This window comes from Elgaria multicarinata, chromosome 6 (assembly GCF_023053635.1).
Source record: "Elgaria multicarinata webbii isolate HBS135686 ecotype San Diego chromosome 6, rElgMul1.1.pri, whole genome shotgun sequence".
NCBI lineage: Eukaryota > Metazoa > Chordata > Lepidosauria > Squamata > Anguidae > Elgaria > Elgaria multicarinata.
In genome coordinates, this window is record NC_086176.1 from 37,879,704 (window position 1) to 37,893,407 (window position 13,704).

The window sequence follows — 13,704 nt, forward strand, 5'->3', positions numbered from 1 at the left end:
GCAATAATGTTCAAGACCAAAGGTGTTCAATATTGGTAAGGTGATAGTATTATATATACAGTCAATTACCTATGGTATGAACCCCTTCACTTTCAATATGCTGTGCCAGATGGTGTTACAACCTTATTTAACAAGATGTTCTCTAGGTTACTCAAGAAGTTACAAATACAATAAGAATACAATAAAATAAACAACAGAATTAGAACAAGAGCAGATAAAATCAAAACAGATAGAAGAAAACAAAGTGTATAAAATTATGAGAGCTAAATGAGTGTTAAAAGCTTCAGCATGATTTAAAATGCTTGGAAAAATCAAAAAGATATTTGCTTGGCACTGAAAAGACATTAGAGTAGGCACCAAGCAGATATCTCTAGGGAAGATATATATTTGGGCTATAACCAGAGTGCCACTACTGAGAAGGCCCTTTCGCTTGTGTCTACAGTACTGCAATTAGTAGGGACATTCAAAGTAGGGGCTCAGATGAAGATCGGTGTTCAATTCAATACATGTGGGAAGAGATAACGCTTCAAGTACTGAGATCCCAAGCTGTGAAGGGCCTTAAAATGTCAACACCAGCACTTTGAATTAGGCCTGGAAATGGAGTGGGAGTCATTACAGACTACAAGTGTAATATAGTTGTGAAGGAAAAAATGCTGTGAGTGCCATTCGTTTGTCACTGGTAGTATTTAATTGTGTGTGTAGCTTCTTCTTTGATGACAAAGATCTGGAGCATATCTTAGGCCCTTTGAACACCTAATGATTATCCCAGGAAAATGGAGGGATCGTCCCTGCCTGCTCCCAGGTTCCCCTGTGTGTCATTTAGATGCACAGGGATGATCCTGGGGAAAAAGGCAGGTGTAGAAACGGCCTTAGGCTGTTTCTACACCTGCCTTTTTCCCAGGATTGTCCTAGGATCATCCCTGTACATCTAAATGACACACACGAGATCCCAGGAGCAGGCAGGGATGATCCCTCCATTTTCCTGGGATAACTCTTAGGTGTGGAAAGGGCCTTAGTCACTAAAGTAATGCTTCTGAAAATGGTATAGCCCTTACGATTTAGAAACATTTTCCATGTGGAGTCTTCATGTTGTGAGGCTCTGTATCTTCTACTGGTAGCCACCTGGGATGTGGAGCAGGGGCATGGAAATTCACTTTATGCTTGTGAGTATGATGCCCTTATGTGTTTCAAAATGCTACAAGCTGGTAGGTTGAGTTGCGCCAAGGTACTTATCCCATAACAATATATGTGCTCCAGCCTTAGGAAGGGGTAAATCTAGCATACCGTCAATGTAATATGGTATATAAATATAGCTGTGACAAAACGGTCCCAAGCAGCTGAAATATTTATTGGCAAATCAGAGACTTTTGTTTGTGTTTTCTGCTGTCTTTGTGTTTTCTTCTCCTTCTTCAGCAATTTGAGATCCTCTTCAAAATCAATATAGAATTATCAAATTAGGTATTCACATTTAAAACATAATTGTAAGATTGAAAACTACATTGATCCACCTTTACCATTTGAAAGTAGTAGGGAGAAAACGTTAAAATGTTATAAATATGATTACACAAAACCTCTGCTTGCAGCAAAGGACTGCAAGACAGATCAGTTACAGGCTAAAGCAGAATCCAATGCACAATGGATGATGGTGCTGGAGGATAGTGGTAGATATTGTGAAATAAACAAATACTGTAAATGGAAGTACTCAGTCATAAACCCTCTACACTTGTTTCTTGTATGAAGGAGTCTCCATGCAACCAAGGGACAAGTGTCATGCTGCTGGCCCTACCTCTAATTTCTCATGGCTTCTGTACTCTCCCCAATGTTTGTGTGTTCGTTATAGATGTCTGGACAGGCGAAACTTCCGTAGTAGCTGGAACCCAGTTCCCAGGAAAGCCTACTGCATATGTAGGCTCCACCCATGCAAATATCAATGCAAAATGCATGGGCACATGGGCATGGAGGGCAGAGAAAGCTGTGTGATCTTGGGGACAGGGCAAATAGCATGGCTCTGCTGTTCTTTGATCACACAGAGGGTGCTTCTCATGAGAAATGTATAAAAGGGGCTGCAGAACCTAGCGACTAAATAGCACTTCAGAATGTTCATAGGTCTTCCCATACAATATCCCAGTATTCCTTAAAACAACCCTGTAAGGTAGGTCAGTAGTATTATACAGGGAAAGAGTGAAGACTGAGAGATTGTAGTAAGGCCAACAACGGTTCATAGCTGAAGGAATGTTTTAACCAGAGACTTCTGAGATCACACTCATGCAATATGATTTGGATATAAATCTCATTCAAATCAATTGTTTTTACTTCAAAATAAGAATGGACAAGATTGCAGACTTTGCCTCTATCCTTCGTTAGCTCTCATTTATCTTCATTTAAAGTATGTCTATTACAGACCTTAAGTTGTGATACACCAGAGGAAATGCAGATATGTAAAGATTTTTAGCTTCTTTGCATAATAATAATAATAATGATGCCACTGTTTTATATACAATGTTGTTTTTATTATTGACATCTGGTGACACTGCCTTGTGTTCCATTCCTTCCATCTTTTCCTGCTTCTGACTTTGGAGCTGATAACCATGTCACTAGTTGATTGCTAGTGTAAATGGTAACAGTAAAACATAAAAAGGAAGGCAGCAGAGCACCCAAAGCCTCAATTACTGCTCTGCAACTAGAACCCCAAACTGCGTAAATGGTGAAAAGAAGTAGTAGAGATTCTAGCAATTGTGTCAAAGTGAGGAGCCTGTTTTAAAATCAGAGCAACTCTCAGAGGCTACATTGCTATAGGTTAAGGTCTGAGGGTTTAAAACAGGGGTGCAGTACCTCAGGCCCACCAGGTGTACTAATCTGGCCCTCCAGGGTTCCCCAGAAGACCACACCATCTTTCCCTGGCCCTGCCCCCTTTCCTCCAACCAACAATCATTTGGGAGCTTTGCAACTTTTGAGCAGGTTTTTTCCCCACTCTAAAAGGTTGGCATGCCTCTTTTAAGGCTTAGTTACTGGTAGTAAGAGCTTTAAACTAAAATATGCTGGTATTTTAGTCCATTCCTTTTGCCTTTGGTCTGGTCCATCACTGGAATGTGCCCCCCCCCCCAGCTTCTTCAAAGTGGAATTTGGCCATTGGGCTGAAAGAGGATCTGCACCTCTGGTTTAAAAAACAAAATATGGAAAGGGAGGCAAAGGAGAGTACATTTAAACAGAGACCTGTAATAATGCCTTGTGTAGGGGGTCTTAAGAGCTGAATTTGTGCCATTAATGAATTTGTGCCAATTTAATGGAAGATACACTGAATAATTATTCACAGGGAAACTCCAAAATTGATAGTCAGCCCCCCATCCCAAGAACATAAAGGGTAGTTTCTGAGCATTTACTACAAATGGTTAAAATGGTTGTGTGTGATTATTCCTAAAATAACTTTACCATGTTTTGTGCTAGCGTATTTTTAAATACACTAAATTGTCACGTTACAGTACTCCTTAATAGGTAGGAAAAGTGTGATTTCTATAATGATTTTACACAGTTTGGAAGTGCACCTCCATTGAGGTGGTTTGGCTTTGAAGGGTTAATATCTTGGTTCTAGCTATTTGCTTTGACATTACCTGCTTTGTATGAGGCCCCCTCGCTTCCTCCCCCTCCTCCAGCTTGTAAATTTATGTGAATTGCAGCTGGTCGACTTGGCAAGCTCCCCTCATTAAGAGCCCCCTTTGAGAACGGGCTGTGTTTGAGTATTTCCCTAATGAGGACAGGACGGGGTTAAAAAGTGACCATTTCATGGTTGACTTGAACCTGCCTGCTTCTCTTGATGTGTCGTTGTGAAATGCCTGACGTGAATAAATCCCACTTTGCAAAAGGAAAAGTCACTGGTCCCTTCAGGACAGTTTACATAGGCGGAGAGGGGGCTGAAAGAGGACGCCCATGAGGAAAGTTTACCTGAGGCAGGCTGGCGCTGCCCCTGTTGAAGCGGACAGGCATCTCCGTTTTGCCTGTTTGGGTTCATCAGGTCAAAGTCTGCAGGATCTGAGGCAGTGCCGAGTGTTGGTATGTTTTTTAAAAAGGGGGCACCTCTTATGACCTTATGCTGCTGTAGTGGAATAAGTCTGAAACTAAACGGCCAGTTGGTCGTCTCATAAGGCTGTGCACATGGACTTGCCCCTTTTCTTTCGAAGCTTGTATTGTCCCCTATTGCAATCTCCTTTTTAACGATTCTTTGGGAGACTTCCAAAGGGGTTGCCTCATTAGTCTGTTGAAGCAAAAACAACCAAGAGTCCTGTACCACCTTAAAGTCTAACACATGTTTGATGGTATAAGCTTTCGTGGTCTAGGGTCCACTCCATCCAATGCACAAAGTGTTATCCTCAGTTGGCAAGTATATAGATATAGATGGGTGCAAAGGAAAAAAAGGGCGCGGGGGGGGGGGGAGAGGGAACGTTCCCCAAAACGACTTCCCGCCTTGCTGCACAGTGCGAGAACGTTGCTGGTGCGTGCGTGCGTGCGTGTTTTTAATTCGCTGCTACATTCCTCCAGCAAAAACCGCGCGCGCGAACTCCTTCCTGGCACGAGCTGCTTGGTGAGATTGAAAGCAGACTAGTGTGTTGCTACCGAGGGCTTTTTGTTTTTCGCCTCTCTCGGGGGGGGTGGGGGGAGCCGCCACCCATTCCCTCCCCGAGCTGAGGAGAGAAAACGAAAAGCCTGCCTGAGAGGGACGGGAGACAGCCTATCCAAAAACCCCGAGCGAATCTTCTTCTGCCAAGCGAGAAATGGGGGGGGGGGGGCACTTGGAAGGGGCTCCCCGTGAGGATGGTGTCTCTCTCACCCCACTTCCATCAGCGGGTCTTGCAAGAACCTGCTGGCCCCACATGCAAGTGCGGTGGGGGGGGGGGGAGACGAGGAAGAGACACGAGCGAGAGTCCGACCCCGCCCCCCCTTTCCTCCCCAGCCAAACATTCGCCACACAATGCAGTGACCTTGCTCCACATGTAGGCGACAGACAGGGTAGCGGGGTTTGCAGACGCTGCCTGAGCCGACAATGTATGCAAAGGAAGACCCCGCGACGCACATTTCCTCCCCCCTCCATTCTTGTTTAGCTAATTAGTGGCGAACTGGCAAACTTTCCCGCTTTGTAGCCCCCTCCTCCTGATCTGCGAGATCCAGGATCCACAGAGCCACCGGTTTGCTTTCTCCCACCCCCTTCTTCTCTCCCCCCTCTCCGCTATTATGTGAGGGAATTTCCCAGTGGACACTTTCAGAAGCAAAGTAGGGTTACTTCTCTCCCCCCCCCCCATAGACGCTCGTTAAGAACTTTTGCTATAATAACCCCCAGTTCTCCCAAAGAGAAATGCTCCCAAGTCTTCACCTAGCCCAGTCCCTTCTTGTATGAGAGGGGGAGGGGGAGCGACAGAGAGTGCAAGGAACAGGCATGTTTGCAAAATGTGCAGCCGAGCTCTCGTACAGTACGAGATGATGATTAATAAAGAGGGAAGACATGGAGAGGAGGGGGGAGGGCGCTGGGGGGGGAAGGAATGTGTTTGCAGCAGCAGTAGTGGGGGGAGGAGTGTAAGCGTCGTGATTGTGTAATTAAATAATAAAATGAAATCCTGTACTCGGATTTGGGAAAGAGCTTAAACGGGGACCAGAGAAGTGTGCTCGGTAAAATAAAAAACCCCCTCCCCCTCTTGAACTTCTAGGTTTTGCAGAACGGAGTACATAAAGGAGGGGGAAAGGGAATAAGGGAGGAGGGGGAAAGAGATTGATCGTTTTGAATTTTCAAGAGATCATTTTTATTACAGTGGGCGTTTGGAAAGCAGGCTCTGAACATTATCCACAGAGAAAGGGGGTGGAGGGTAGGGAGTGGAGAGAGAGGCACAGGCTGCTGCGAGAGGAGCCCGGCGATTGCGCGCGGCTGCGAAGTGTTTTGCAGCCTTGGGGGACGCGCGCGCACACTCCCTCGTTGGCGCTCTAGTGCACAGGGCTCTTCCTTGCAAAGTTTCGCCTGCCATCATACGCCAGGATTTTCCTGCTCCGCTCCGCCGCTGCAACCTTGAACTTTGGCAACGTGGTTGACAGTACCGTGGTGTATCAACCCGCTAGCAGCTTCTCCAAAGCAATTGAAAACCCGGGAGAAAGAAAAAAAAAAGGCAACGCGAGGGAGGAAAAAGTCCTGTTCCCCCCTTAACTCCCTGCATTCCATTCACCCCCCCAACCATTCCGCCTCCTCCCGCCCCAATCCACCAGCAGCAACTGCAACAGCAGCAAGACTGAGCCGCCGAGAACAAGAGGGTTAAAAGTGTAGATTGGATTTCACCCCGGGAAATCTAGCGCTCAGAGTGAACTTGAATCTTTGGCTATTTAAGGAGGACTTGGGTTTGTTGCGAAGTTGTGGAGATCCAAGGCAGAGCTCGCTCCTGATTAGATTCATCTTTTCTTTAGCCTCAGATGACTGTAAAATGAATAGATGAAACCGTTGCCCTTTTGATACTTTTCTCTCCGCAGAAGTGCATTCTCAGAGCGAAGTCATGATGTATTCTCCCATCTGTCTCACTCAGGTATAGCTGCTTTTTAAATATATATATATATATATAGATATAAATAACAACAAACTTGCTTTCGGGTTGCGGATGGGTAGAAATAGTTTGAACTGTTCAAAGGAGCATTCCTTTCGCCTTCGGTCTTTATTTGTAAAACTAAAGTGTATTGTATGTGCTGTATGCATCTAAGTCATTGTGGGGTTTGTGGGGGGGCGGCGGTAGAAGGAGTATATTATTTCAAAATGCCAGTGGTATACAAATCTTGTATTGCAGAAGAAACACGGCGACTAAAAATTAGAACGCCTTTAATTAGAAAGTAGATTGGAAAGTAGATTGATTGTCCAGAAAATATTGATCCTGCTGTTTTTTCAGCTCTTCTGATGATACACTCAGTGTTTACTTGAAAAGGCTTAAGGGGAAAGTGTTACTTTATTTTTAATTAAGCAATGATTGTGGTAATATAATACCATCCCATGCTGAATTAATCATATATATCTGTGAGGTTCGTTTGTGAAAAGGTGATTGAGTAGTAGGTTATTAATTATTTGGTTGTCCAAGACATTTTTCCTGATTAACTGTAGAGCTTGTAACTTTCTAAAGTCAACACCCAAGGTCAAAAGCAAAAGTAAACCTTTTCTGCCACTTTGGGCCTGCAGGCATTTGTATTCTTTTGGGCATTAAAGAGTAATTTTATATATTGACTATAAATCTATTACTTTGAAGAACATTTGGGCAATCGGTGTAAAATTATTTAACAGAAATTACTTTCATATAAAGAAAATATGCATGGTTTCAACATATGGTGAACCTTATTGTGATGATTGGCGGGATAAAAGTTTTAGAATAAATAAATAAATAAATGGAATGGAATGCAGATTTAGATCCAATATAAATTACAGCATAGAAAGTGTGCCATATGAGATGTTTAAGTGTCTGTAGTATGTAACATTAGTATTATTTATCATTCATTAAATTGACAGAATATATTCCAGGTAGTGTGTGAAGCTGTCGTTCAGTTCTGAGCATTTCTGGTTAAGTCTTAGCAGGATGAGATTTGAATGGTTTAATCTACATTGATATGACTAATAGCTGTAGAAAAAAGTAGGGTTTTGAGTTATTTAATATTTTGGTGGGTATTGTAGTAGGGTGAAAATAATTAAGATTTCATTTGAAAATTGAAAACCATTGTGATTCAAAAGACTGAGGCGTTCACAGAATTATGAATGAAGATTTAAACAATGATAAGGCTTATTCGGTGATTGGATACAGTACTGCAGCTTTTTGGCTGACACGTTTTTATTGTTTATATTTTGTTTGGCATCAAAGTGTGATTAACTTAGGGATCTTTCCAACAAGTAAACGGCAACTTTACTGGTACAAAACAGGTGAAAAAAGATGTTGTAAGATATTTGAAGGTTTGTTTTTTTTAAAAAAAGTCAGCACCATATAGCTGTGTGTGTCTTGTTATATTGCCATATACATTCTAAAATATAATGTAGTGTTAGATTTTTATCTCATTAGGTACTCTGCTCTGTGCAAATTGTAATGCTTTTAAGGGAACTTCCACTGCAATATTGAAAACATTCACTTAGAAGTAAGTCCTGCTAGTTTCAGTGGTACTTACTTGCAAAGATTTTATTGCTGTCCTGACCTGTGCACTGCTGATGCTAGATACATATTAGAGTTTTCATTAAGTTTTTAAAAGTAAGGCACTTCCAGTTATAACACAGAACTTATGTTCCATTGCTATCTTTTGGCCTTATGCCTCCATTCATATGAGGTTTTTAAAAAATATTTCCATAGATGGTATTGAGTGAATTCTACTACTTAGTTAATTTGCGATATTCAAGTTTAAAATTTCACTTTTTGCTTATGCAAAACAAAAGTGTTTAGGGTTCAATTTGTATATAGCTCAAAGCTATGAAACAGTTTGATGACAAACCTAGTAAAACATTAATTTAATACTGTTCTAGTGGTTCTAAGAAATACCTCATAATTTTGAAATGAAGTTTGGTATGTACAGTGTTTTTTTAAGTCTTGTTTGCTCTGTGAATGTGCAAGTCATTTACTTTTTAAAACTGAGTTACATATTACTATGTTTTATATACAGTTATAATGAAATCTAGCCAAAAATATTTTTGAAAACATGCTCTTCTTTCTACACTTGCATGGTGGTTGAGGTTTATAGTGCTGACAGCGCTTTACAAAATACTTTTTGCTCAGAAGTCTGAAAAACTATTAGAATAAAAAGAATAATTGGTTGAATAAAACCATGTGCAGAATAAACATTTATTATACCTATTATTTTTTTCCTTTAAAGAATCTATATGAAAGTAGTAGCTGGAAGTAGGAATTGTTGCTGTGATCCCATGCATACTAACTCAGGGTCACTTTAAGCTACATTGAAATCAGTAAGACATAAGGTGTCAGGCGTTCTACACCTATGAGACGTATATCTGTTAAGTAGAATGGAGGATTAGCAGTAGAATATGTCCCTTCCCTATTTTGTGGAATTAATGAAACTTTACTTTGCTGAGTTGTATGACATAGCTGCTCTATACTTTTTAGTATTTGGGTTCTTAGGAATCTTTTTAATTACCTAGTCATATAAGTAGCCCTGCAATCTTGACACTTTTGCTTCCCCCTCCTGCCCCCAAAATTGTTTAATTCTATATAAAACAGGGGAAAAACCACCTAGTTTCTCATAATTTATCATAATTTGTGGTAGAATAGTCTAAATTTACTAGAAAAGGGATTGAAGGAGACAGTAAGTATTAAGTAGAAATACTTTTTCATGTTGTTATTTTGGAGAGTGAACTTGGCCTGTTTATACTGCAATTGTAGCGTGTGCACACACACACACACACACACACAAATGTAAATACAAATTTACCAACACTCTGTATTTACTTCAAGAATTTTTTATACAAATTGTCAACACTTGAAAACCTTTAACTTCATAAATCTTTCTTGCAATGTGTAGTTAAGATTCTTCAGTATTCTTTATGTTGATTCTTGCCATATGCAAGTACCACATGCAACTTTATTTTCCTGTATTCTGTCTATCAGTACTAGATGCAAAAGATCAGATTTCATAAATGCTGTTTTTAAACAGTTTAGAGGAGAATGCATGTGATGTCAGTTCTCTATTAGAATATGTTTTGAGATGTTTATTGTCAAATAGAACATTTAAATATTTTTTAAATGTTCTAGCTGCATATTGAAGAATATAGTGTAATCCTATAATACAACGTTATGGCAAGATTTGCTATTCTCGCTAATGCAACACTTTAATTATTTTTAAAGTATATGTCCCACATTAAAATATTTGCTGTTCTTAGTTCTACCTTCATGGCAATAGACATGTTTCCAAAAACTGTACAGGTAGTAAGTTCTCCAGATTTTAGCAGGTCATTACACAGTTTAAATATACAAGTTAAATTGTTTGGTCTGCAACAGTAAGCATATTTACTAGGCAATAAGTCCCATTGAATTCACTGGGCCTTATTTCTTTGTAAACACGACTAGAGTTGCGGTGTATAGCAATATTAAGTGCAATTCCTAAAAGTAAAATCTTATATTTCATAATTTTCTTTGTAAAATGCAAAATACTAGAACCTAGATCTTACCAATATATTAGGATTGCTGACAGCAATGTTAAGTGGTTTAATTATATCTGGTACAGTAATTTTTAGACTGTACTGTTTAGAGCTCCCTCACCCCATTCCAGTTCTATGATTTTCAGCAATTCTTATTTATTTATTTATTACATTTCTATACTGCCCAATAGCCAGAGCTGTCTGGGCGGTTCACAAAAATTAAAAAAACATTCAAAGTATAAAACAACAGTATAAAACCATAATATGTTCAAACATACTATGTTTGAACATAATATGTTCAAACCATAATATATTCAGACATGCTCTCTGTACCACCTTCCTCCCAGAAGAATTTATTAAAATTCAGATTTCTTTAATGAGGATTTTACGCAGGTCAATTTCTAAGGGAAAGAGACAAACTTTAGTAGTCAAGGAAAAAAATGGCACCAGAGTATATTGAGATAGGGAAGTCTTATCGTGGGCTGTGGTTGCTCTGAGCTGTGCTGCCTTCCTACACAAAGAGCAGATTGTGGTTTAACTCTTTCCATGGTCTAGTTTATGTTCCCTCACAGTTACAGAAATCTTCAAATCTCTGTGGTCACAAAAGTCTACTGGTCACTGGAATGAATGATTCTTTGGCATTTTGCTTCACTTTGTATTTTAATTCTTTTTAATCCTGTACATTCGTTCTATTTTGGTTCATTTTCCCTCTATGGAAAGGAACTTCAAATATACAGAAAACCAAACTTGCAGTAATTTTGCAGCAGAAACTCTGAAGATTTTTAATTCCCCTTATCTGTAAAAATGCAAGGCTTAGAATACAGATTATTAAATAATCAGTGTTGGCCTTAGCATAGACTTGCTTGTTTATTACTAACTCCTTGGCTTGAAAACCAGCAGCTTGCATGAGCTATCTAATAATTTTAAAGCTAGAAAATATATTTCATTGTTCTATCTAATTTGCATCACCATCTTAAATATGTATTGCATAATGTTAACATGTATGTTTTGTCCTCTTGAAAAATACTATTTAATTATATAATCCCATAATTTTACTATCAATATTATATTCTTTGTAATGTGGATCCAAAGTTTAGTTTGGATGTATATCATCTAGTGAAATAAAAAAGTATGTAATATAGTTTAAGAACAGAAATGTAAGTTAGAATTACTCACACAAGTACATGGGTGGGGGGGGGAGAAATAACATTTCCCTTCTTTCTCTACAGTTTTCTCTCAAAATCGCACTATGATTGCAGTTGCTATGTATGTTTAGACTGTTTTGGTTACAGAATAATTACATATGTGACAAAAGTCCCTCACTGAACATGTCTGTCTTACTCCACAAAGTAATGTTAATGTCTATAGCCAAAATTTAGGCTCTATCTCTTAATTGCAATAAATACTAAAATTAGGAAAATCTAAATGAATCTGGAGGTAAAGCCATATGAAAGGAAGAACTCTTTGGAACTAAGAATGCATTGCATGTATTTCAGAGAAGCAGGATTTACCCGCTGATGCAGTGTTAATGTCACCCTGCCACAGGGTGCTGAAGCACAAAGAATGCAAAGTTTGTGCCAAGTTGTCCTTTTTCATTGTGTGCCTCAGGTAGATTTTTAGGGGTTTCAAATAATTGCCACATACTCGTGATCTGTTACTAAATTAACTAACTCTTTGAGGCTTTGAACCTCACATTGGAATGGAATAAAACTGCTGAGACACCACTCATGTAATTTTCATCTCAAGTTCATAAAGTTTTATTTTGTAAAGTTAGGAAGGAAAATCATGAAGCACACAAAATTTAGAAAGTTTGATTGGGGTCTTGTATCATATGCTGTGTTTCTTGCCTCCTTTCCCTGTTTCCTGATTTTTGTAGTCACCACTGGAATGGTACTATTTCATCTTTGGAATGTTGTGCGATTGATAAGAGAATGGATCATGTTTAGGAGCGCATGCTCTTTGTGTTGCTGTTAGTTTCTTCCTGAGAGCATGCTCCAAAAGCAGGAACTATGTAGCAGTGCACTTAGCATATATATATGTTTCTATACCACAGAGAAGAGAAATGTGTTGTACAATTCAGTTCTGCCTTTTCAGTCTGCTCAGATGCCTTAAAAATCACAGTGCCATATTTTGTAAAAATGGTAACTCTTGGTGTGCTAGTAGATAAATCTGATCTCTAAATGTTAAAAGTAACAGATTGCTTTATTTTCAAGTTGTATGCCAGTTTGGGCCGAAGTATGGGGCAGGAGGTAGGGGCGTTGCATAAATAAACTTAGTTTATTTACATAAACTTAGTTGATCTTCCAGACATGAAATAAGATGTTTTTAGATCATTCATGTATCTTTTCTGGGAGTTGTATCTCCTTAAAGGAAAATAATATTTCTTAATAATGCCCCATGGTATTGAGCCTACAGAAATGAGAAAATTGTCAGAAATTGTAAAAAGTAAAAAAGGCAGCAATCCACCCACCCCGTCCGCAAATGGATCTGATATTTCAGTTTTTGTATTCTTTTCTCCTGCTTCTTCCAACAGGATGAATTTCACCCATTCATCGAGGCACTTCTTCCACATGTCCGTGCAATCGCCTACACTTGGTTCAACCTTCAGGCTCGAAAACGCAAGTACTTTAAAAAACATGAAAAGCGAATGTCAAAGGATGAGGAAAGAGCAGTCAAGGATGAGCTACTTAGTGAAAAGCCTGAAATTAAACAGAAGTGGGCATCCAGGCTTCTCGCCAAGCTGCGCAAAGATATCCGCCAAGAGTATCGGGAGGATTTTGTGCTCACTGTTACTGGGAAGAAGCACCCATGCTGTGTATTGTCCAATCCTGACCAGAAGGGTAAGATTAGGAGAATCGACTGCCTGCGGCAGGCAGACAAAGTCTGGCGTCTGGATCTAGTCATGGTGATCCTCTTCAAAGGTATCCCCTTGGAAAGTACGGATGGAGAACGGCTCATGAAATCCCCCCATTGCACAAATCCAGCACTTTGCGTTCAGCCACATCACATAACAGTATCAGTCAAGGAGCTTGATTTGTTTCTGGCATACTATGTGCAGGATCAAGGTAGGTTATTCTTCTATATGAATATGTTGAACTCTTCTTTAAGGAAAAGGTTTCAATAAAACGTTTACTCAGCAGTGTGGGTATATATCTATGCATGTATATTGTCGTATGTATGCAGGTGCATGCTTATTTGCATATTTGTATATCTGAGTGACATGTACATCTGAGAACACATTCTAACTTCTGTTGTAAAAGAAAGTTCAAAATAGTTTTTGATGTGCATTACAGAACCAAAGCATTAAATGATACACCTATTTCTGACATCACTGGTATGAGCAAATGCATAAAATCTATATCCACACATATTTAAACATATTCATATTTGCTGATATGAAATCATTGTCTTTAAATCTTTTATCTATTAGCTTTAATGGGAAAATACTCTAACTGCTATAAAAAGACTCTGGGTCATGGAATGGCCTATAAAACATCTGGATATTAATATGCAGTAAGTGTGAACACCTGATGTTATTCAGTGGCCTTACTGGTATTTATAGCATGGTCTTT

The 13,704-nt window shown here is 39.4% G+C and overlaps 1 protein-coding gene across 13 annotated transcripts in view; it reads left to right on the forward strand.

Annotated features, from left to right (window-relative positions):
* The window catches only part of NFIB (nuclear factor I B), a 224,834-nt gene that overhangs the window by 13,347 nt on the left and 197,783 nt on the right, over positions 1-13,704 (forward strand). For 7 of the 13 annotated variants that reach the window (XM_063129245.1, XM_063129248.1, XM_063129254.1 and 4 more), the window contains exon 2: positions 12,666-13,197. In XM_063129245.1, coding sequence (XP_062985315.1) covers positions 12,666-13,197 — 532 coding nt within the window. Of the gene's footprint in view, positions 1-5,956; positions 6,552-12,665; positions 13,198-13,704 lie in introns of those variants that run through there. The other 6 variants (XM_063129249.1, XM_063129250.1, XM_063129252.1 and 3 more) reach the window with 1 other exon arrangement.